Consider the following 25,393-nt stretch of genomic DNA (forward strand, 5'->3'; position numbering starts at 1 on the left):
CTGCGGTGGTTAAATCCCCGATCGTGTCTGCCTGGGCTGGGCTATCAGCTAAATTCTAACTTTGCTGAATGGATAGAACGGGGGAATTTACCCCACCCTGACCACGCCCCCAGCCAGGCTGAGCCAGCTAACCCAGTGTTTATGACGAGACGTAGCCTCAACCTATAAATAAAAAGCAGATCACAGCAACGTTAGCTTAGCAGCTGCTAGCTCCGTAACCAGCTGGTTAGCTCTCATATCAGACAGTACAGTGTTGTGCAACAAACAAAGACTTAGCAGATATTTCCAATACATGTCATGTGTTATTTGTTTTAACCTTTTATTTATTTAGGGGCGTCTCACTGAGAGTAATGCTGTCTTGTTTATGAGTGCCCTGTTTACATTCACACCTGGAAGCTGCCCAGTACAACCACAGTCTGATCTGCTGGCCACTGAGCAGCTCCACTGACCAGTACAACCACAGTCTGATCAGTCTGATCTGATTTTGCGACCTAACCCTATTTTCCAGACCACCCTGGCGACCTAATTTCTCAAAAGCGACTAGTGACAAATCTGGCGACTTTTTCTGACCATGGGAAGCAACGTTAATGTGTTGAATCCCAAAGGATTTTGCCTATAACTTGGTGCGGCTGCTGCCGGGCTTTCTCTCTCTCTCCTTGTCTCTGCCTGTCTCACACACACACACACGCACGCACACGCACACACACACACACACACACACACACACACACACACACACACACGCACATGCACACACACAAACACACACACACACACACACAGCTTCAGTGCAGCCTCTCCTCTGCTGAGAGCAGCAGGATAGGGTTTACTTGTCATTTCTAACCTCGTATGACGAATCTGGCCCAGGCGAGTTGAGTCAGCACTTAATATTACAACTATACAGTCAATGAGTACAATGGCTACAATGGTTTTTTCAAGCATAATTGTATATGCAAATTAGCGTGTGACGTCATCTAGTGACTTCTAGCAACTTTCTGAGCAGCCAATACAATACAATACAATACAATACAATTCCAATGCTTGGAAAAGAGACGTAGCCCTACGGCAACCACGGCGAGGGCTTTGACACCCGAGTATAAATTACGCCTAAAACTTTTGCACAGCACTGTAGATGTGTTCGCTTGTCTGCTGACAGACTACAGAAAAAACTGCTTTTGCTGGATTCTGATTGGTCATTCATACAGGTAAAGAGATTGAACACAGTTTCTCTTTGCATAATGAAACCAGACAGAGGTTGAGGTCAGAGTGTTGCCCTGTAGCATAATGGTGTTGTTCCTCTCCCGGGCCTGCAGGGGCGCTGGTGGACCAGGCGGTGTTTGAGGAGCTGACTCGGCACTTCCTGCCCCTGCTGTACGGACACATGCAAGAGCTGGGCGTCATCTCCACCATCTCCCTCTCCTGGTTCCTCACGCTCTTCCTCTCCGTCATGCCCTTCGACAGCGCCGTGTTGCTCGTAGACTGCTTCTTCTACGAGGGCATCAAGGTCATCTTCCAGGTCAGAACAGAACCACTGGGAGGGAGACTGGAAGACTTGGAAACTGACTGGGTGACTTTGGTATGACCTGGGAGACTGACTAGATCAGTGATTCTCAACCTTTGAGGGCCACAGACCCTCATTTAATGGCATTTTGTGTCTCTGAGACCCAAATTTGAAAAGTTTTCCAGAGTTCCACGACTGTAGGTAGGTAGAGATAACAGAGAAACTATGTCATTCCTCTGGATTCTATCATTGTTTTAACTTCTTGTAAATTAAATAATGGTGACGTTTAACAATGCATCAGTTTGCTGGGGACCTCCTGGAACTCCCCCAAGGAGCCCTGTTAGTCCCCGGACTGCACGTTGAGAACCACTGGTCTAGAGATAACTGTGAGACTGGTTCACTGGAGACAAACTGAACCACTGGTCTAGAGATAACTGTGAGACTGGTTCACTGGAGACAAACTTGAGTGACTGACAAGATGACTGGGACCCTATCTTGGACACTGACTGAGAGACCTATTATTATGTGCTATGGAAATGAATACATGAATTGAGCAAACCACCCTGCAGGTGGCGCTGGCGGTGCTGGACGCCAACATGGACGCTCTGCTGTCGTGCAGTGACGAGGGAGAAGCCATGACCATCCTGGGCCGGTGGGTTCCGTCCAAATAACTCAACACCTTTGCTCAGTCTCAAGTTTGAGGCACGAGTCCCAGTCGACTCCATGTCATTAATGTCAAGTCTAAATGTAGAAACAGCAAGTCTAGTCACAACCAATCAAGAGTCCACTTATCAATTTAAAGCCCCAATCAGTCACTTTTTCACCTTAATATAACAGCTTTTTAGTCATTGAAGATGGTAGAGTGACTTGTAACAGGGAGAATGTCACCTCTATTGGTCACACACCGGCCTCTCCTGGGACTATACAGTTGTGTGCCTGCGTCCCGGAGGCAAGATGCGCACATGCGCTGTACATCGGGAGCGTTGTGTTCATGAAAACAAGGAAGTAACTCGGTGCAGATTTGTTACGAAAATGACGTTTCACGTAACTATGGATTATTATTTCATCACATGGTGATGTCTCACAACATGTACATAGAGCTTTCTGACGCTGTGTTTTGTTGACTTTGAACGGCGATATCGATACCGATACTGTTGCACACAGAGGGCGCTGTTTCTCCAATAGAAAAAGTTAGAAAAGTTGCTGAATGGGGCTTTAATATCTTAACTCATTGAGTGCCATGGACGGACATGTTCGTCATTTCAAATAGTAACGTAGAGTGCCAAGGACGGACATGTTCGTCAATTGCGTTTTTTGACGGTGGGGCGTCGATTAAAGCCTTCTGCCTCTCCTGTACAAATATTATAGCTATTGGAGGTCTATAACCTATTTTACAGAACCCTTAGGTGGCGACAGTGCTCTCCAGGTTAACAGAAAGGCAGAGAAAAACAGAGAATAAGTCGTTGGGGAAACGGAAATCGCATCGCATCCGTATGCATCGATATGCATGAAGCGTTTTAACGTTAGATGTGCCTGCAGCAGGCAGCAGCCAATCTGCTCCCACAATTGAGCTCCTCCATGTCCGCTGCGACAGGCTGTCGCCGACAGCCCATTCGCATGATCAGCCGTTATTATTCTCAACTGGAAGCATACAGTAGTAGCCGGTGACAAACACACGCGGAAAAAGCTGGATGTCGCCGACGCGCACCCTTCACAGTGCAGAGCAAACTCAGCAGAGAGCCACCTCCCATAAGGAGGAGTGTGCAGTTGAGGCGGGGGGGGGGGGGGGGGGGGGGGCACGCAGAGCAGCACACAACACTGACCCAGACAGACCCAGGCAGCAGGACAGGGTTGGCAAACGCAAGCCAGAATATCTGATGCCCACCAGCAGCAAATCAAGATCAGCAAGAAGCTGCAACCAGCAGCGCACGCAGGGGCCAGCGCTGCTGGTTGCAGCTAAAAATATTATTCTGCCAAACAAAATTCCCTGGCCTTCACTGTTTTATTGAAGGAAATTATTTTTGAGGTGTGACTACATCAGAAAATTAGCTTCAGAGTCAGTGATGTGTTTGAAATGTTTAATTTCACAAAAGGGCCATTATCTCAGCTTCTAGAAAAAAACTGCTCTTTTTTGTTAAATCAAGCTATCTTCTCCGGCTGATAACTAAAGAACGGAAAATGATATAAATAAACCTGTTTTTGCTGATGATAGAAAAGAGTCTCATCGTTCTTTTTGCGTGTTCATTGTTTACATAGTAATATCACACAATATTCTGTGGGCCTCGAGAAATCACTGAAAAAAGCTCTGAAACTCTGGCACTGGGAGCGTCCGTTCTCCAAAAGTGGCTGGCACTCAATGAGTTAAAGAAAACTATCTAGGACTTTTCAATGCCACATGGTTTTATGGGTTTTACACCAGCTTGTGTGCAAACCTAGCCTAGTTTGAGCGTAGTCTCACTAAGTCCAAGTTTACGCATTACTAAAAATTGTAACTGTTGCACCAACTGAAATAGTTCCAATGTAGGCATAAGTGACTTACACCATGCCCTTAGTAGGTGTAAAGTCCTCTGTAAAATAGTGGTTGGCAACTTGGCATGACGCATCGTTTTGCTAAGAGCATCATGAGTTTGATTTCTATCATTAGTTTCAGCTTCAGTCAATTCAATCATTCCAAACAAATTCAGAAAACAGAATTTAAATTCAGTCGTCTGCTAGAACAAATCTCATCACTTTCAATCCAAGTCACTCACACAAACACAAACACAACATCTCAAGCCAAGATTTGAGAAACCTTTTCCAATGAACAAAGTATAAGTTCGAGTCAAGTCCCAAGTCATCTCAAGCAATTCTACTCATGTCCAAGTCATGTGTCACTCGAGTGACCTGTTCGTATTGTCAGCAACTGAGGTGTGTGCGTGTGTCTGCGTGCACAGGTATCTGGATAATGTGGTGAATAAGCAGACCGTTGCCCCGCCCATCCCTCACCTCCACGCCTTGCTGACCAGCGGCGACGACCCGCCTCCTGAGATCGACGTCTTCAAGCTCATCAAGTCGTCCTACGAGGTCAGACGGGCTGCGTGACACGTTACGATGATGTCACTGCTGCTGTGCGCGTGGCTGCGTGACGCATTACGATGACGTCACCACCGCTGTGCGCATGGCTGTGGGACATGAAAGTGACCCAGACTGCGGTTTGTTTCTCCTCTTCTCTGAGCAGAAGTTCGGCACCCTGCGGTCTGATGTCATCGAGCAGATGAGGTTCAAGCAGAGGTTGAAGGTCATCCAGTCGCTGGAGGACACGGCCAAGCGAAGTGTGGTGCGTGAAGCTGCTCTCTTCTCAGCCTGCGTGCACACCAACACCTCTCCGTCTAGAGTGTTTTTGCGGACTGGTTGGGGATCCTCCTGCTCAAATATCTTGTAATGTGTGATCCCCTGTCACAGCTTAATCATATAGTGTGAAAACCACCATGACACAACGACTCCTGATTACAAGACAAGACAAGTTATGTAGTGTGAAAAGAACAGCGACTGGTGACTGACAACCACCGGTAACTCGTCTGAAAATGCACATCACATGACCATTCGCGTACACTGGGCATGCGCTGGACACAGGAATTGTCTCAAATCGCTCGAATAATATTTTGACTCTTGTGCATGTGGCAATAGTAGCATTATAAAATGCAGAATTTAACTGCACAACAGCTGCTAGCGTAGACAACAAGGTCAGCAACGCCGGTAATTCGTTATCCATGTTGGATTAACCACTGCTAGTCAAGGATGAGGGTCCCATGATAAGGGCGGGACGAATCAGGGAAGGACACGTCGTGACTGATAAGACCCAATCAGGAAGTGAACGTGGGTGTCTACGTCATCGTTTTCAAAAGTCTCCATTTCCGCCCGTCCAGACTGAAAGACATTCCAGAAATGTTCAAACTAAAAGGGGGCGGGAGAGTAATGTAAATGCTAGGCGTGAACATAGCAAAAGGTATGCGTTTTAGGGGTTCAAACAGGGCAGAGTAATGTAAATGCTAGGCATGAATGTAGCAAAAGGTATGCGTTTTAGGGGTTCAAACAGGGCAGAGTAATGTAAACGCTAGGCGTGAACATAGCAAAAGGAATGCGTTTTAGGGGTTCAAACAGGGCAGAGTAATGTAAACGCTAGGCGTGAACATAGCAAAAGGAATGCGTTTTAGGGGTTCAAACAGGGCAGAGTAATGTAAACGCTAGGCGTGAATGTAGCAAAAGGTATGCGTTTTAGGGGTTCAAACAGGGCAGAGTAATGTAAACGCTAGGCGTGAATGTAGCAAAAGGTATGCGTTTGAAAACAAAAACATTAGTGTGGACCCAGCATCAGCTTGTGTTGACTAGGGGTGGGAATCGTGGAGTAACTCACGGTACGATATGGTCACGATACTTGGCCCTCGATAACGATATCACGATACAGCGATTCTGCGATAATCGATATATTGGAAGAAATTTAACCTACGATACATCACGATATCTGTGTAACTGAAGAGAAAAAAATACCCCTAAATGGCAAGAAGCAGGTATTATGTATTTATTAGCAGAATTGACATGAACTCTCTCAGAGTTCACTCACTCACTCATACCATTTTCGATACCACGGAGGAAAAGTTACACATTAAGTCTTTTTATTATTATTATTATTAAAACAAGAAAACCTATATAACCTACCTACCTATATAATTCCTAAAAGTAGATATTAATGATCAAACATTTCCATTCATGTAGCCTACAGTATTTATGTTTTTGTTTCAACTACAAACATAAATAAACTTGATAAATAAACTCAACTTGAAACTATGTTTCAACTACCACACACAGCATAATATTTTAGCCTGTTTAATTTTTTTTTTTTTTTTTAATAAACATATCGATACTTGGTGCCAGTGTATCGATAACGTATCGCAAGTGGAAATATCGCGATACCGTGAGTATCGATATTTTGTCCCACCCCTAGTGTTGACATGGTGTGTGTGTGTGTGTGTGCGCGTGCGTGCGTGCGCGTGCGTGCTTGTGTGTGTGCTTGTGTGTGTGTGTGTGTAGGTAAGAGCCATGATGACTGAGTCGGCCTTCAGCATTGAGGAGTTGGAGGAGCTCTTCTGCCTCTTCAAGGTCAGACATCTCTGTACACATTTAAGCATAAAACACAAAGTTACCAACTTAGTGACCAACAAGAAGCGGGAAGCCTTAAATCCCACTTTGGGCGGCAGTTACTTCATGTAGAGCAGGGATGGGCAACTACCTTTAAAGAGGTCCCTTGACCTCTCCAGGGTTGCCACGGGTCTGCAAAGAAAAAAATGAAGTACCGTAAATTCCGGACTATAAGCCGCGGCTTTTTTCCCGTTTTTTGGCCCCTGCGGCTTATATAACGGTGCGGCTTATCTATGGATTTTTTCCAAAAAAAAAAAAAAAATCTCTCTTTTTTAGCACTCTTTCTAACTATAAATCCACTTCTGTTTTAATTTCCTCTCTTGCCCTCTTTTAACAACATAACATAACATAACATAACACAACACAGGTAAGCAGAAAGAAAAAGACGAAGCAATCACGCCATGAATGAGGAAATGACTCACCTGCTGGAGGCTGGAGATACACGGCTTGGGCTAAACTTTTACTCCGTGAAACACTATCGATTAAGTCGGACATCGCTCAGAGGTTTTGAGCAGCTTGAAAACAAGTTTGAAAACGTGCAGAAGTCCATCCACTCACTCACTAAAGAAACTAAGGCAACCGTGAACAGAGTTTATAATGCGGAAAAGCGCATCCGCGCACTGGAGGACAAAAACAACACAGTGAGTCCGAAAATGGATAAAATGCAAAATCGAAACCCTGCACACGCAGGTTGATGACTTAATCAGCAGGAGTAAAAGAAATAACATTCGCCTGATCAATGTAAAAGAGGGAGCTGAGATGGGTGACATGGACGCTTTCGTGGCAAAATCCTGTGTTACATCCTGGACCTGAAGGAAGGCGAGAAACCACCAGAGGTGGACAGGGCACACCGGGCGCCTCGGCCACGTCCAGACCCCGGCCTGCCACCGAGGGCCATCTTCATCTGCCTACTCCGCTGGCCCGACCGTCAACTCATCCTCCAGGCTGCGGGGAAGAAGCCCCTCACCTGGGAGGGTACGTGCTTTTTCGTCCGGCAGGACCTCTCCGCGTTGGTGCAACAGAAACGCGCAACATACAACAGCATCATGAGTCAATGGATATCGCTTTGGCGTACTGTACCCAGCGAGACTCGTCATAACCATTGATGGACAGCGGCGGAACAAGAGCTCAAAGTGAAACTGCCGAATATCTTTTGAGTTGGACTGGTCAATAGTACTGTGAGTAACTAAAATAAAAAAATAAAAAACGGAATTCTCTCTTCTTTAGCACTCTTTCTAACTATAAATCCACTTCTGTTTTAATTTCCTCTCTTGCCCTCTTTTCACCACACCGCGGACACTGTGTGCACTGTAAAAATAAACAACGGTGGTGTTGTGTTATGTTGTTTTGTTGAAATGTTACGGTAATACGGTAAATGGGAGCTTCCTCAAACAGCCATCTCTTTCCCGACAATCCCCTCTGTGCGTGACCACTTACATATGGTAATTACGGTAAGCAAACGGCCACTCGGCCAACTCCCTCCCCCGACTACCAGGAGAAAATCACAAACTTCGGCGAATTCACACAAAGGAAGATCAAGGAATATTCACAACAAGACGAGCAGTAGAAGCGGAATATTATAGGAGTGTGAAAACATCCACAATCACCAACGGGTTCCAAAACGCTGGACTGCTGCGGGATGAAGAGGATGACGCAGCTGGCGCTGAGGGCCGTCAGAGGCTTCAGAGGCTGTTCGATGCCGACAGTGATGAAGAGGAGTTCGTTGGTTTTGAGTGACAATGAAGGAGAGAGGAGAGTGGTTGACGAAGCCACCCTGAACCTGTTCGTTTCCGACACTGAAGATGAGGACTTTGGTGGTTTCAGTACGCAGGAAGAAGAGGAAGACGAGGATTAGTGACTTGACTTCTCTGGTTACAGGTTTGCTGCACATATAGCCTATTGTTGTGTGATTTTGTCTGGGGATTAGTGACCTGACTTTTGTTTTGTTTTGTTGAAATGTTAATAAATGGGAGCTTCCCCAAACAGCCACCTCTTTCCCGACATTCCTCTCTGTGCACGAACCCTTTCATATGGTAATTAAACATCAAAACACCCGCGGCTTATAGACCGGTGCGGCTTATAGAAGAAAAAAATAGTCAATTTTGGTCCCGCGGCTTATAGACCGGTGCGTCTTATAGTCCGGAATTTACGGTACTTGAAAGTGCTTGGGTTTAATGTACCGGTTGATCCGTACAACGCCGTCCGTCCGGAGAATTGCACACATTTACATTTCTATAACAGTATGTGCTTTGCAGCATTTATTTCTCTATAAAAGTAATGTTATTTAATGTAATATTTGTTTGTAACTTTGTGCTGCTTTTCTTGGCCAGGTCCTCCAAAAACTACATATGTTATTTCAGTTATACTTTAGCAACGTTACTCTCCTAGAACATTTGCATATCACTATACTACCATTCAAAAGGTTTGACACACCATATTATAAAATGTTTCTTCATTTTTTGCCATTTAGAATAACGAGTTCAAAACTATAAAATAACACAAATGGAATTGTACTGTGACAACAAAATCAAACAAATTAAAGCTAGCTTATATTTTAGATTCTTTAAAGTAGATGCTCTGACTTCACCACATTTTTCATTACATTTCATATTAATTTGAAGCAGCGGTGGCCAAGTGTATATACTGTATATATACACCTATATGTATATATAGGTGTATATAGAGGAAACCCTGTAATCCGGAATTGGATACGAATTTTGAATCTCAAAAATAGGTGAGCTATCATCCATTCGCAGAGACTGGAAGAAAATCAATTAGGTTAAGATAAAAGCGACATTTAAAAAAGACAGATGTAGGATTGTTGATTTATGAGAAATGTCTAAATGTAAATATTCAAGATTCAAGATTTTTTTATTTTTATTTTTTTGTCACTCCATGGTACAAGTATCACGTGTGAAATTCTTGTGCTGTGGACTCCGTTTACAACATAGTGCAAATAGTACAAATATAACAGGGCATATGGGTGCAAAAACAACAAGAGACACAACAAGCAATAAGGCAGTATAGTGATAAGACAAGTCAGAGACAGTGGCATATTCACTGCACATAGGTGCACATGTCGGGTGCATACTTTAGACGTGCTTAAACATTTTAAATTCTGCGTATTTGACATACAGGTGCAAATAACATATTCCTTATTAAACATACAATTAAACTCTGCATTTTAAATTCGGCGTATTTGACATACAGGTGCAAATAGCATATTCCTTATTAAACATACAATTAAACATTAGACATACGTAATGGTAGCAGCTACAGTACGGTACAGTGCGGCTACTACACTATTTGTGTATGTTAACACGTTCACTGCCAATGACGAGTTGACTCGTCAAAAAAAATCCAACGGTTGATTGCCAATGACGAGTTGAGTCGTCAAAAAAAAAAAAAAAATGTTTTGACGGTGGGACGTGGATCAACGCCCCCCACGTCTCCTATAAAAATATTGGAGCCACCGAACGTGTACAACCCATTCCACCGACCCACTAAGTGGCGACAGTGCTCTCCAGACTAGAAAAAGCCGAGCCAAAACTGCAGGGGAACGCGCGAGGAAACCATTCTCATACTGTAAAATGGATTGGCGAAAACGCTTTCGCTTTCGCGCATTATCGCGCTGGGAGCTGGCGGTGGGGGATTGCAAATTTGCATAATAGATTATGCGTGCAACACACTTTGAAACACCGACAGAAAGCCCACAATCGCACGCAGCTTCATTGCAGCTGAGCTCACAACCGAAACGACTCATGCAGACTCGCCCAAAGAGCAGCCGCCAGCAGCCAGGCAGCACAGACAGGCAGAGCCTCGCTTGTGACAAACGCTGCAAAGCCACCAGAGACACACCCATGGAGGGAGGAGTTTGAAGGTGAGGGGGGTTTCCTGCTGCTATGGAGGAAATTACTGTTCAAAACTATTGTTTAGATGTCTGACGTCTTACGCCAAAAATAAATGGTTAAAGTGACTGTTCTATCGAATTTCACAAAAAGCCATTTATCTCAGAATACATTTTCAGACACTGAAACCATGCTGTATTCTACTGCTAATGCCTACATAACTACTAACTCTACAAACTAACTCTTTTAGACAGAGAAAGCACACATTCTATTAGTTGTTTTGAGATCATTTGTGTTCACAAAATCTTAGCAGAAAAGAATCCTCGGCTCTAGAAAGATGAGCCAGAATCCTCAAAAAAAAAACTTGGCAGAACCTACCTACAGTATTGAAAAAACGGCTGGCAGTGAATGTGTTAAGGAGTCTCGTGGCCTGCGGGAAGAAACTGTTCCTCAAGCGATTTGTGCGTGCTTTCGGAACCCTGTATCTTCTCCCTGAGGGTAGCAGGGAGAACAGGCTGTTGTGGGGATGGTTTGTGTCTTTGATGATTTTCAGGGACCTCCTGAGGCACCGCTGTTTATACAGTTCATGCTAGGGGTGTCACGGTACACAAAAGTCACGGTTCGGTACGTACCTCGGTTTTGGGGTCACGGTTCGGTACGAATACGGCACGGTACGGTACGAAAACGGGGAAAAAAAGCAACAAATCCCAAATTCTGTTTTTTTCCCTTTGAATATGTCTGAATTCTGCTTTTTACGCTATTTATACCATCAGAAATAGTGTCTAATATGTGGGAATGAATAAATGTCCACTATTTAATAAGATCTAGGCAATCCACACAAAAAGGTTTTACTCTAGAGCAGTGATTTTCAAAGTGTGGGGTGCGCCTCCCTCTCAGATGTCTGTATTCCAGCTGTTTGACAGGGCAAAGGCATTTCCCCCCACTTTAAATCTTTATTGTACACAAGTTTGTAAACAGAGCGCATGTGTGGAGTAGCCTAATACTCCCACCAACCCCTCCCCCTGTTGTATTTGTTTTATGTAGCATTTGCGTTTGATGTAAGCACTAATTTGGAATCCTATCTAAAAGCGGCCACTAGGCGGCAGTATTTCTTTAGTCAACGTCAAAATACCTACATGTTAAGTAGAAGAAGAATAAAACGGCAGAAGAAGAAAAACTTCTAAACCCTGTTGAAAGATACCCCCACTGTCTGAGAGACAACGGGGTGGGTTTCACTTTCCCAGTAAGTACGGGAAAGAACCCTGTCAGCGCCTTAACGTTATTGGATGTGAGTTTTGTTTAGCATAATATGATTACGTTCGGTCATCTAATGGATTATTGGAACATGACAAGGAGTCATCCCCTCTTCCTTGCTTGTCTGCATCCGCAGATGTCTGGTTGAGTCTGCTTGACCGCATCACTCATCCCACGCGATGTAAGTTGCTTGTTTACAAGTTAACAGCTTTGTCAGTGTTATGTAACGTTTAGCCGCAACGCGCAACTATAAAGGACTTTGTCGCGGCTACGTAGCGTTACATTGGCAAGCTTACCTCGTTGGCTTGATGTTGACAGAATTTGCAAAACAGCTTATCGCCACAAAACGTCCCATTCTGTGAACGCGGATTTCTATGGCCCTTGTGTTGTTTTGGTGTGTCTTCTTCTGTGGCGTTTAATTCAATTCAATTCAATGCCGTTCAAACAGCGTTTAGGTGCTTCTGGATTTGACGTATTCGTCGTGTCGTTTCACGTATCGTGAAACGAGGTACCGTGAGGGTCGTACCGTAAATTCACGGGACGAATACATGTACCGTGACACCCCTAGTTCATGCAGATCTGGCAACTCACATTCTGTTACGTGCTGTGCCGCGCGTCTCACTCTCCGTAGCGCCCTGCGGTCCATGGTGGTACAGTTCCCGTACCAGGTGGTGAAGCCGCCAGTCAGCAGGCTTTCAATGGTGCCTCTGTAGAAGTCCCTCAGGATTTCTTTCCTTAGCCCAAATTTCTTCAGGCGCTTGAGTCCGTGTATTCGCTGTTGGGCCTTTTTGACGACAGTGGCGGTGTGGCCGGCCCAAGTCAGGTCCTGGTGGATATTGACTCCCAGGTACTTGAAGCTGTCCACCCTTTCCACCACTGTGCCGTTGATGGTGATTGGGGGGTGTGCGCCCCCCCCCTCCTGTAGTCTACAATGATCTCCTTGGTCTTGGAGACGTTCAGAGAGAGGTGGTTGTCCTGGCACCATTGTTCCAGGGCCCCCACCTCCTCTCTGTAGGCCGTCTCGTCGCTCCCCGAGATCAGCCCCACGACTGCTGTGTCGTCTGCAAACTTCACGATGGTGTTAGAGGTTTGAGTCGCCACGCAGTCGTGGGTGTAGAGGTCGTACCAGAAGGGGCTGGAGACGCACCCCTGGGGCGCTCCTATGCTGATGGTCAGTGGGGAGGAGGTGAGGTTGCCCACCCTCACCACCTGGCGGCGGTCTGTCAGGAAATCCAGGATCCAGTCGCACATTGCTGTGTTAAGTCCCAGGTCCTTGAGCTTGCATACCAGCCTGGAGGGTACTATGGTGTTGAATGCTGAGCTGTAGTCCACGAACAGCATTCTTACGTAGGTGTCCTTCCCCTCCAGGTGGGACAGGGCGGTGTGGAGCACGTGTGCTACTGCATCCGCTGTGCTCCTGTTGGGGCGGTATGCGAATTGTAGCGGGTCGTGGTCCGGGGGGAGTGTGAGAGAGAGTTAGCAGGGGGGGGAGGGGGGAGGGGGGGGGGGGGTGGTGGGGGTTAGGAGAGGGGTGGGAGAGGAGGGGGGGAGGAGGGGAGGCGCTCTGGCAGAGGGGTCGAACCTGGCGTAGAACGCGTTGAGTTCGTCTGGCAGGGTGGGTGACTCGTTGTTGTTTTGCTGTTTTACCCCTTTGAAGTCAGTGGCAGCATGGAGTCCTCTCCACAGGTGTCTGGGGTTGTTGGAGTCCAGTTTTGCCTCCAGCTGCCTTCCATATTCTCTCCGCGCTTTTTTTATTGTAGCTCGGAGGGCGTATTTCGTCTGCTTGTATTGTTCTGTTCCATGTACGAAATATATTCGTACATGGATGTGGTTTTATGATCATATGATGTCCGGAATTGCATGACCTGACCCTACATCATTTGGTTGAGTGTGTTGTGTGTCTGTCATGTAGTATGAGGTCTTTTCTCTGTGTGTTTCTGGCAGGCAAAACACATCATGAGTTGTTACTGGGGCTCCAGCAGCTCGGCGGCCGAGCGTCACGACCCCAGTCTCCCCTACTTGGAGCAGTACCGCATCGACGCGCCGCAGTTCGTCCAGCTGTTCGGCGCTCTGGGCCCCTGGCTGTGCGGAGGCCACACCCCCACGCTGGCCGCACGCCTCTTCAGACTGCTCGACCTCAACAAGGACGGACTCATCAACTTCAAGGAGTTCGTCACCGGACTCAGTCAGTGACCACACACTCACCTGGTTTGACAGACAGACACACAAACAGAGACAGACAGGCAGACACACAAACAGAGACAGACGTGACACACAGACAGGCAGACAAACACACACACACACACACACACACACACACACACACACACACACACACACACACACACAACACACACACACACACATACAGTCAAAAGTTTGGACCCACCTGATTGAATGTTCTATGTTTTTCAATCATAAGCGCTTATGCTTAATTTTTTGAATCGGTTTCTTAGACAAATATTAAGTTGATCCTATGGATCCTATGTTTATTTGTATATCACATAAAATGGATAAAAAGAAAAGAGCAGTGTTACAAGGTAAATATAAGATCCAAGAGGTCACAGTGCAAAATTATTAACATATTTTTTTACTTCCAAATCACTTCGAAATCATATGCAGCATAATTACATCTTAGATTATGCATTATTGTGAGGGAATTCTGAAAGTGTGCTTTTACCGATTTATCCTTCTGCTGATTCCCCCCTAATTAAATTGCAGATGTGATAGAAATTTGGTTCAAACTTTAACCAACCTAAGTCACAGAATATTGTCTCTTGGTCCATCTGACCTCAGTTGAGGATCTCACTGCTGATCGTGTGCTGGAGTACATGGTACTTTATAACCAGTGTTGGGCAAGTTACTGGAAATGGGTAATTAGTTACAGTTACTAGTTACTTCTCTCAGAAAGTAATTTAATTACTTTATAGTCACTAGTAATTAGTTACTAGGGAAAGTAACTTCTGCGTTACTTTTAAAAGTCTGCTTCGATTGTCTTATTAATGCACACATTATTTTAGTGTTGTTGTGGCACAGTGTGGAACAAGACATACTGTCAAATCAAATCTGATCTATCATTGTAGCTGCATGGGATACTTGAAGTTTTGCTTATAGAGGACGGCATGGTGGCTCAGTGGCTAACACTGTTGCCTCACAGCAAGAAGGTCCCGGGTTCGAACCCCGGTCCGTCCCAGGTCCTTTCTGTGTGGAGTTTGCATGTTTTCCCCATGTCCGTGTGGGTTTTCTCCGGGTGCTCCGGTTTCCTCCCACCATCAAGAAAGACATGTATGTTAGGGTTAATACTCCTGTCAGTGCCCCTGACCCAGGTACTGGCAAAATAACTGGAGTTGGTCCCCGGGCGCTGCACAGTGGCTGCCCACTGCTCCTAGTTCTAGGAAGGTTCCTAGTAGGGATGGGCATCGAATTTCGAATTTTCGAATAATCGTTGTTATTATCAAGGTCGACTTTTATTATTGAAATTCGAAATTCGAAAAAAAAAAAAAAAAAAAAAAAAATTTGAGTGAAATGTTGCATTGTCTCCCCTGATTCTAAGTATAGTCAAATCGCTTGGTTTGAGCAAGTAAAACAATTTTTATAAACATTTTAAGCAAGGTTTATGGAAAAATGAATGGCGGATGAAATCCCATGAAGAGGGAGAGGGGGTGACTTTGGCACCCCTTTGGCACTCAGACCTGAGCCTACTAAATATTTAATGAACCACTCATGATTGTCAAAACTGTTTTTTATTTTCGAAAATGTCAATGTCATGTAACATGTTCTTTACTTCAGTGGTGCAATGCTTGTTTGAGCTAAAAATCCACAACAGAAGCTTTTTATATTAATTAATAAAGCCGTAGACTTAGAATCAGGGGAGACAATGCAACATTTCACTCACAATTTTTTTTTTTTTTTTTTTTTTTTTTTTTTTTTTTTGCATTTTTATTTTTATTTTCGAATTTCGAATTAAATTCGAATTTGGCCAGCGAATTTCGAATAGTGTTTTTGCTAGAAATGCCCATCCCTAGTTCCTAGTAGAGGATGGGTCAAATGCAGAGGATGAATTTCCCCATGGGGATAAATAAAGGATAACTTAACTTAACTTACAGCACCGCAGGAATGAGTCCCGAAGTATACTTCCGGGTTCCTAAGAGGAAAAGTGAATCAGGTTTTAGAATGGGGATTTCACTTAAATGCATAAAATAAGTCTGTGGTCTGTGGTTAACAAAAGTTTATGGGAACGCGAATCTGGGTTCAGCAGGATCATCTTCACAAACGTGAATAACCTTTATGACTTTTCGAACGTAAATGCTTTTTTTTTTCCTTCGCGTTTTTTAGCAAACGCTTCAAAACGATTTTTTTTTTTAAATGCTTCAAAAGGCAGAGCCACCGTCTCGGGGGCACTGAGCCTCTCACTAACTCTAACATTACTCTCGTCAGAATGATCTGCATAGTTTAAATGAGTTTGCAGCCTAGGGAGAATTCGACAACATTTTATTGATCTATTTACGACAGACGACGCCAGAAACAAACAAAACAAAGTCAGAAATACACAGCAGGTCTGCCCGTGTCTGCTTTCCGGGTATATACTCTTGCCTGGGGTGCTTCAGACAGAGGGGAGGAGCGACAGATTGAGGGCGAATGGAGTCATGACAAAAAATACAATTTGAAAAAATGGATATACGAGGTCCCCGACTCCCCGCCCGACAGCGACGATATGATAGATTTGATAGATTTGTTTAACACTTTTTTTGTATTTCTTTACTGTTATTCTAATGTGTGTGGGAAGGGGGGCGGGGGAGAAAAATGTGGTCAAGTCAAGTTGATTTGTAGCCCGATTGTGGAAACCTTTGACTGGTATGTCAAAGGTGAGGTAATGTACATACTGAGTATGTACAGTATAAACAGTAGGGCTGTGGCGATTCACTTATCTCCCGATTCGATACTATCACGATTCTTGGGTGCCGATTCGATTTATATTGCGATTCTTAAGTATTGCGATTCTACGATTATTGCGATTCGATATTACGATTTATTGCGATTTTTGTTTATTTTTTTCTTTTCTTTTTTCAGTTTGTTTGCTTTTTTACACTAGATTAGAACATGGGAAAAGTTTAATCATACACTAGAGACTGTATATTATATATCATGAGTAGGGCTGGGCGATATAGTTAAAAACAGGGGCGGACTGGGATCATAATTCAGGCCGGGCATTAGATACCAAGCAGGCCAGGCCGGTATGGGCCGACGCGCGTGAAATTTGGGCCGTTTGAAGCCCAATTTGACAATGAGATGCACCCACTTTAACGCTGAAGTGTAATTATTACTTCAGACTAACTAATAAAGTAATAAAACCACTAGTAAACCAGTAGGCGGCGCCTGGCCTGCTGTTCAGTGAGTGGCCTGACTGCAAGCACCAAAAAAAAAAAAAAAAAAATTTTTTTTTTTTTTTTGGCGATTATCGATTCTGGAATAAAAGATCGATTCAAAAAATCGTGACATTAAAAATCGCGATACTTAGGTGAATCGATTTTTTCCCCCACCCCTAATAAACAGCACTCGTCTGGTTAAACTTAACTACATATAGTGATATCTACTGTATATCTTTTCTTCAGTGTCTCTCTGTCTCCCTGCAGGTGGGATGTACCACGGAGACATGACTGAGAAACTCAAGCTGTTGTACAAACTGCACTTACCACCAGGTACCTCCTTCATTGACATAGAGATATATTATACTGTGTATATCTGTTGGAGTTTATGTGTAAAAACAGTCAGTCCGGACAGTGTGGTACATGTAAAGATCCATCCGTCAGTCTGTATATTTTTCCAGCCTCAGCACGCACGCAGGAAGTGAGATCGCACGTCAGCTAACGCTCTGTGTGTGTGTGTGTGTGTGTGTGTGTGTGTGTGTGTGTGTGTGTGTGTGTGTGTGTGTGTGTGTGTGTGTGTGTGTGTGCGTGTGTGTGTGCGTGCGTGCGTGCGTGCGCGCGCGCGTGTGTGTGTGTGTGTGTTTCAGCCCTGTGTCCTGAGGAGGCGGAGTCTGCACTGGAGGCAACACACTTCTTCACTGAGGATGTTCCACAGGGTACATGCGCGCGCCCGGGCCTTTATTTACCTCAACTGCCTTTATTGAAGCAGGCTTCTATTAGAGACAGGAGACTCATCAAGTTTCAGGAGTATTTGCTCATATTTTAGTACCAAGCCTCCTTGGTTTCTGGGCTGCTTCTGTTGGGGGTCGTTAGGTAGCCGTTTTTTTGTTATCGTAATCAATGCATTACCATAATGCATTACCATAATGCATTATCGTAATGCATTACAATAATGGAAGATGGCATGCTGCAGAGCAGGGCTGTCCAATAGGTCGATTGTGATCTACCTTTAATAAGTAGCTCGCCAAAGAAATCCAAAATGTTTTTTTTTAATGCATCAACTAAATCCCACTCATGTACAGTATAGCTAACTCAATATCTACAGTATTTAACATGATTAAATAAGAACCGTTAAATAAGTTAAAGTTAAATATATAATACTGTTAAAATGTGCTAAATATGTACTTGGGGCGGGGGGGATTCAATGGCAAAAGAAGTAGCTTGTGACTAGTTAACCGGCTGACTTCTGGTTACGCCTCTGCTAACTTGAATGGGGATCAAATAGTTGAATAGTGGGCTCTGCTACACTCCTCGTTAAAAAATAAAAATAAAAAGCCCATGCTTCAAATGTAGCTACTGCCATCTTGTGGCACTTGTATGTTACTACAAGCAAACAGGCTCCAGTAGTGGCTATCACCACCAACTTAGACCGTCTCATTGACTATCACCACCAACTTAGATCATCTCATTGGCTATCATAGCACCAAGTTAGACCGTCTCATTGGCTGTCGTTACTCGGAGGCGGGCCTGTCAGTGCTGCTGAATCTCTGGCTCTTCGCTTTGCATGAGTAAATCTGCTTAATAACAGAACTGTCTGCTTCCTCTCTCACTCACATACTGCCTGAACCTCCCTCTCTCTCTCTTCTCCCTCTCTTCCTCTGTTTTCTCTTCTCTCTTCACTTCCGTTTCCCTGTGACTCCAGAATCTCCCTTCCTGTCTGATTTGGACTTCCTGGTGCAACAGGAAGTGACGTCAGGTTTGTGTCTGTGGCTCAACAATGTTTTTGGTCACGAGGGCTAGAATTGGTGTTAGGATTAGGATTTGGATCAGGAGTGGGTCTGTAGGTTGTCTGTCTGTCTGTCTGTCTGTCTAGTTAAAGACTTTTACTAACACTTAAAAAAACACTTTTAAATGATCAATGTCACACAGCTCTGTATACTTCATACATTACTGATATTTTATATACCACCAATACTTTATACACAACTAATAATGTATCCTACTTACGATTTACGACAGTACACAGTAGTAAGTAGTAGTACACCTCTAGTTGGGGTCCATAGTTGGGCCCCTGAGCTGCATCGGGCCTCACAAGGTTCCTCCTCTCTGAGGCAATCCTGTGGATATAAATCATGGCGTCCTGGGGTTGGGGGGTCTCAGCCCAGCCTCCACTCTCTCATCTTTGTGGGTGTAGGAGTGGGGGGTACCAGAGCTCTCCTTCAATGGCTGAGGGATACCGGTTGATACCGTCCTTATAGTTGAGACACAAGTTAGCTACGTCCGCTCTTCCTGTCTGAGCCACAGCTGAGTCACTGTGGACGTTTCTTCTATTGATGATGAAGAGATGAAGATAGAGACGATGGTTTCCTTCCTGTGTGCAGGAGAGGAAGTGAAGGACGGTGGGGGCGGAGCTACAGACGGCGAGGAGAAGAAAGGTAAAGTCATGGTGTCTCTGCAGTCGGCTCGGTCTCATGTTTAGGACTCAAATCTGTTCATCTCCTCCCCCTCATGCCAGTGTAAACACAGGTGAAGTTAGTCCATATAACACACGTTAGGTCATAGTGTTGCAAACACATTTCTATCTTGTGACCATCCACAGTGATATGTAGGCTATCGATTTGAAGAAACAACGTCTCACGGACATGAGAGAGAAAGATAAATAAATAAACAGGCTGTGCTCAATAAACACCAGTGGACACCTTGCGTCCAGACCCATATATAGAGTGCCGATTCATATGGGGCTGGATACCAGCCTAGCTGAGATTATGATAACACAATTTTCATTTTTGGGTGAACTATTCCTTTACATTATCTCAACCCTGATCCTGTGGTGTCCTGGCTCATGTGTTTCAGAGGAGAAGGTGAAGGACTACAAATACTACCTGAGAATGTGGGCCAAGGAGAAGGAACCCAGGAGAGAAACCATCAAAGATCTTCCCAAGATGAACCAGGTCAGGAGAACCTGCTGGAGCTGCTCACTCAGTCCCTTACCAAGTACAGTACAAGTACTCAGCGTGTACTTACTGAGTACAAGTGCTGTATGTATACTACATACTGTGTATATTGTCAGGACCTTTTCACCCTCTGCCAGTTCATACATGTAGTCAGGCTGTGATCAAGAGGGTCTTTGGGTAGATCTGAGGATCATAACGCTCTGATGTTAGCCCACAATAAAGATACAACTGAGGTCACATCCTGTGCTTTAAAGGTGTGTGTGTGTGTGTGTCCGTGTGTGTGTGTGTGTGTGTGTCCGTGTGTGTGTGTGTGTGTGTCCGTGTGTGTCCGTGTGTGTGTGTGTGTGTGTGTGTGTGTGTCTGTCTGTGTGTGTGTCCGTGTCCGTGTCCGTGTGTGTCCGTGTGTCCGTGTCCTGCAGGAACAGTTCATTGAGCTGTGTAAGACGCTGTACAACATGTTCAGTGAGGAGCCTCAGGAGCAGCAGCTGTACCACGCCATCGCCACCGTGGCCAGCCTGCTGCTGCGCATCGGTGAGGTCGGCAAGAAGTTCACCAACAACAACGGCTCCAAGAAAGCCAGCGCGACGGTCCAGACGGTCCAGACGGTCCAGACGGTCCAGACGGTCCAGACGGTCCAGACGGTCCAGACGGTCCAACATGTCCCAGCCAGCGAGGCCGAGAATGAGGACTGTGTGGAGGAGGATGGAGCGTCGGGCGAGTCCCAGGTAAGGCACACTCACTCACTTGATTGTTTTAAGGTAATGCATCTTTCTTCTTCTTTTATTCCACCTTATTTCTAGCTGCCATGATAATGATGTTTCAAAGCTGCAGGCGAACGGAGTAAATCAGGTCCAGCTTTGGCAGAAATCTTGTCGATAAAATATCCAGAGCTGTTCAAAGAGCAACAGAAATAGTGGATGTGATAGATACAATTATTACATTCCCTCAAATAAGTAGTCAAAGCAGTCTTATTTATTGTGACAAGCAACTCCCCCCCCCCCCCCCCTTATCCCACTTTTATCCCCCTTTAGTGCTAATTTAATGTATTTATCCTGGTTGCTGCTCCACCCTCTGCCGATCTGGGGAGAGCCGAAACTGGCTCCATGCTTCCTCCGAGACATGGGCAGTTAGCCAGCCGCTTCTTTTCACCTGACAGAGGAAGCTTCACCGGTAGGACATAGCACGTGGGAGGATCACGCTATTCCAACCAGTTCCCCTCCCTCTGAACAGGCGCCCTTAACGACCAGAGGAGGCACCACATCAGCAACCAGGATATTGCATGTTTTGGTGAAGGGGGTTCCTATATGAAGGAAACCCCCAGGGGGCACGGGGAGAACATGCAAGCTCCACACAGAAAGGCCCTTTTGACGACCCCACCCGGGCAGTGGGCACTCGAGGACATGCGGACGGCACGCATTCCTTCAGCGTGCACAGCGTCCCAGGTGGGAATCGAACCCAGGACCTTCGAGCTGTGAGGCGACAGCGCTTACCACTGCACCACCGTACCCCCCTGAAATGCGCAAGCTTAACGAGGAAATTGCAAGCTGCAACAATCAAGTCACGTTAAACCGGACCTTGTACCCATAATTATTTTACAGCGGGGCATTCAAAAATAAGGTTGATATTTTTGTTTGTTTGTTTTTGTCTCAATGCTTTTCATGTTTTATGTAAAGCTGGTAGAATTGCCTTGTTGCCGCAATGTGCTAAACACATCGCCTTGCTTTGCCAGGTGTGCCGGGCGCTGGCCGAGGCCCAGCTGGAGGCTCCGGCCCAGCCGCCCTCAGACGAGGAGACCAGAGACGACACGTCGGTGTCGTCGTACTCGGTGGTGAGCGCCGGCTCGCTGCAGTGCGAGGACATCGCCGACGACACGGTCCTGATTGGCTGCGGTGGCGACCAGAGGCGGGGCAGCGCGCCGGACGGCGACTGGGCCATCACCTTCGAGCAGGTGCTGGCCTCGCTGCTGACCGAGCCCGTCCTGGTGGACTACTTCGAGAAGAAGGGGGACATTCGGGCCAAGATGGCCGCCTGTAAGGCTCAGCGGGCGGTGGAGAGGCAGACCAGCTCCTCCAGTGACCACGAGTTGGCCCAGCACTCGCTCTGAGCGAGCGGACCCTTCCAGGAGCTCGAACCCTCGCACCAAGGCCTCCTGAGATGAGATCTGCCCTCCACTTCACCACAGTGTCCCAGGAGCTCGAACCCTCGCACCAAGGCCTCCTGAGATCTGCCCTCTGCCCTCCACTTCACCACAGTGTCCCAGGAGCTGCTCCTCCCACTCTGACGCTAACACAAGAAACCTGAAATCTGTTCGGTCTGCATCTATAGACCCTTTTCACAGCAACTGTTTTGGGTTGGTAAAGCAAGGAAGTTAATCAGATGTAACCAATACCATTATTGTTGGTTCCATTCCATTTAGGTGTTCCAGTGCCAGGCCCCCCCCAATACTGTTATTAGTTACACCTGCTTTACTTCCTGCTTTACCACCTCAAAACGTTTGCTGTGAAAAGGGCCTATCATTTCCCCAACCATTTTTTAGATGAAACCACCCCCACTTCCGTACGACAAAAGCCTGGTATTTCAAACGGGAGAAACATGGCAGCTCGTTTGGAAACTTTCAGTTATATTAGGAAAACGGTTCCACCGAAATGTCTTTCTGGAGACATGAGGTGAGAAATCAGCCATGCAGCTGTTGAATCCGTCTTCATTTTACATTGACAACTGTTAGTTTACAAGTTTGTTTTCGGGGACGTTTCCAAACGAGCCTCCATGTTTTACTAGTTTGAAATCCGAGGCTTTCATATGGAAGTGGGCGTGGTTCATCTAAAGTGCGTTGAAAAAATGATGGATGCGTCCCAGTGAGGAGTCCTGTTCTGCTGCTCTGCGAGTCAGAGGAGGTGAAGTCTGCTAGTAGGCTCCTCTCCACTGTTTGGACAGATCCACGTCGTGTTTTTCTGTCCTCCGCTCAGCAGAACACAATCAGACGCAGGGAGAAGAAGAAGCCTTTTGCTGTGAACTGATGTCATTAATGAACTCCTGTAATCCACCAGTGTCGTCAGTCTCACCTGCCTTACCACCGTCTCCATTCAAACACACAGCCTCTGTCAGACAGTATGTTCAGTGTTCAGGGAGGAAGCCGCGACTGTAAAAACACTATTCTGACATTTACTCGTGCAGTAATACCAATTTCTGTTAATTTAAAGAGTAATACCAGTCTATTAATTATGATCATTATAGTCTTTGTTGCTAAAAACAGCAGTACCAGTCTCCATTACTAACAGTAACTCGTAGTTTTCTGTCCTTACAGCTCAGCTTTGCTTTGTCTCAGTGAATCTACCTTTTTTTTTAAGCCTCTCAGTGGACTGTTCAGTTTCTGACTACGTGTGTGTATTTATCTGTACATGTATATTAATATGTATAAGGTATATTTTCTCTGTTCCCAGATAGTGAACTAGGTTTCTGTCCGAAGCATTTCTTCTGTCTGTCTGGAGTGTGAAGAAGAGTTGAAGGTCAATTCCAGTTTCAGTTTGATACATTTTAAACATTTAGTTTTATTGTCTATCAGCCTCTGTGCTGTATATGTAGGCCAGATGCAAAACTATGGAAGCCCCTTGAGGACATACAGGGTATTCATACATTGTATTTGCGGCGAACTTCCATGATAGCGACAATGTTCCTTGTTGTCTTGAAAACACAATGTGTTCTCTCGAGAAAATGACACCGTGAATAACTCAATATCTAGAGGAAATCAACTACTAAAAATATACTGTATGTTCCCAATGGGTGTGGGGCGCTGATTGTAAAGTGGCACACACTGGAAGTAACAGCAACATTTCGCCACATTTAGCTCCAAACAATATAAACAAAAGTAGTGTGAATTGTTTAAACTCGCTTTGTACCAGATTTACAGCTTAATGTTAAATCTTAAATCTACATGTTAAATATAAATGTTAAATATTAAATCTAAATGTTAAATATTAAATCTAAATGTTAAATCTTAAATAGAAATCTTAAATCTAAATGCTAAATGTGTGCTTGGTGAAACTAAATGTTTAGCCAATATCGCTCAAGTCTGCCTGTCGCTAGCTAAATATGTAGTTTCACCCAGCACACATTGCGCCTTTAGATTTAACATTTAGAATTAGTAAAAAATGCACACCACCGTTGTTTGGAGCTCTAAATGTGGCAAAATGCTGCTGTTAATTTCAGTGTGGCCACTTTGCAATTCTAAATAGGCTTCTGTAGAAAACAGTGTTACTGACTGATTCAACATTTATTATTGTGACTTCCTCCACAAACTGCTCTGCGTCCAGAGGATCAGTAGGTGAGGTGCTGGCGCTGTCCTCTATTGGTCTTCTCTTGGTCTCAGCTGAGCAGCAGACAGCCAATCAGCTGCTTGTTTACTGGCTGTGTCTCATACTGCCTTCATTTCAAAGTCGTGAACTCGTGTTTACAAGACCAGAAGTCGTGTGTACACAACATGCTTGACACTCAAGTAGTCACACATCGTGAGCATGCGCAGTTGACTAGCAGCCAACAATTTATTTAGCTAATGCTAGTTAGCGAGCGGCTAACTACATTAATGCAGGAAATGCAAAGGCATAATGACAGAGGAAAAAAAGTGACTGTTCGGAATATCAAAATGTTCCTCGGACATATTATATAATGACTATGGAAAGCTACGGCTAAAATGACAATATGCCTATATTAACTTTCCGTCCACGGCCTTCAACATTTTCTGAAAACCTTACAAGTCACAAGTCGTGCATTTGAGGCTTTCAGAAGAATTCCACTTACCAAGTCGTGAATACCAGTACCACATGAGGGGGGCATTCAATTGGACTTATGTCATATTGGTAAACATGAGCCCAACTCCCAACTGAAGGGCCCATCAGTTGACTTTGGGAGGTGGTGTGATGTCAGCACTTTGTAAGCCGGAGTTAGTTTTGTAGCTGAATCACTTTCTATTTGCCCAACACATCTGCTCGGTCATCACAGAAAGTTATTCCAGCCTTCTTCTCTTCTATATCGTTTGCTTGACTGCCTGATTCCTGATATATAATGAAAATGATTCCCATTAACTTCAGTTTGATAAATGTGAATGATTACAAAAGCTCTTTTTTTTATTTCCATTGTCATTTAGAACTTCACTGTATCCATGTAACACATTATTTATTCACACACCTGCTTTTTAAATTGTTCTTGATCAGTACTGTATTATATTGTGTAATAAATCCTGAATGAAATTCACATTCTCTGGATCTGTCTGTGGAATTCAGCAACTTTATTTTAATTGAC

At 45.0% G+C, this 25,393-nt stretch overlaps 1 protein-coding gene across 1 annotated transcript; it reads left to right on the forward strand.

Annotated features, from left to right (window-relative positions):
* Window positions 1-1,313: 1,313 nt before the first annotated feature.
* On the forward strand, window positions 1,314-25,326 carry LOC310771280 (TBC1 domain family member 9B-like; the record flags this gene model as incomplete). Its single annotated transcript, XM_083663929.1, has 12 exons — window positions 1,314-1,516; window positions 2,071-2,153; window positions 4,435-4,564; window positions 4,719-4,817; window positions 6,569-6,637; window positions 13,723-13,963; window positions 17,412-17,477; window positions 17,792-17,860; window positions 19,526-19,579; window positions 19,998-20,095; window positions 20,518-20,823; window positions 21,828-25,326. Coding segments are annotated over 12 exons (1,793 nt in total), but the record flags the coding sequence as incomplete, so codon positions are not given.
* Window positions 25,327-25,393: the final 67 nt, after the last annotated feature.

Source organism: Poromitra crassiceps (assembly GCF_964638095.1).
Source record: "Poromitra crassiceps genome assembly, contig: HAP1_SCAFFOLD_494, whole genome shotgun sequence".
Classification (NCBI taxonomy): domain Eukaryota; kingdom Metazoa; phylum Chordata; class Actinopteri; order Beryciformes; family Melamphaidae; genus Poromitra; species Poromitra crassiceps.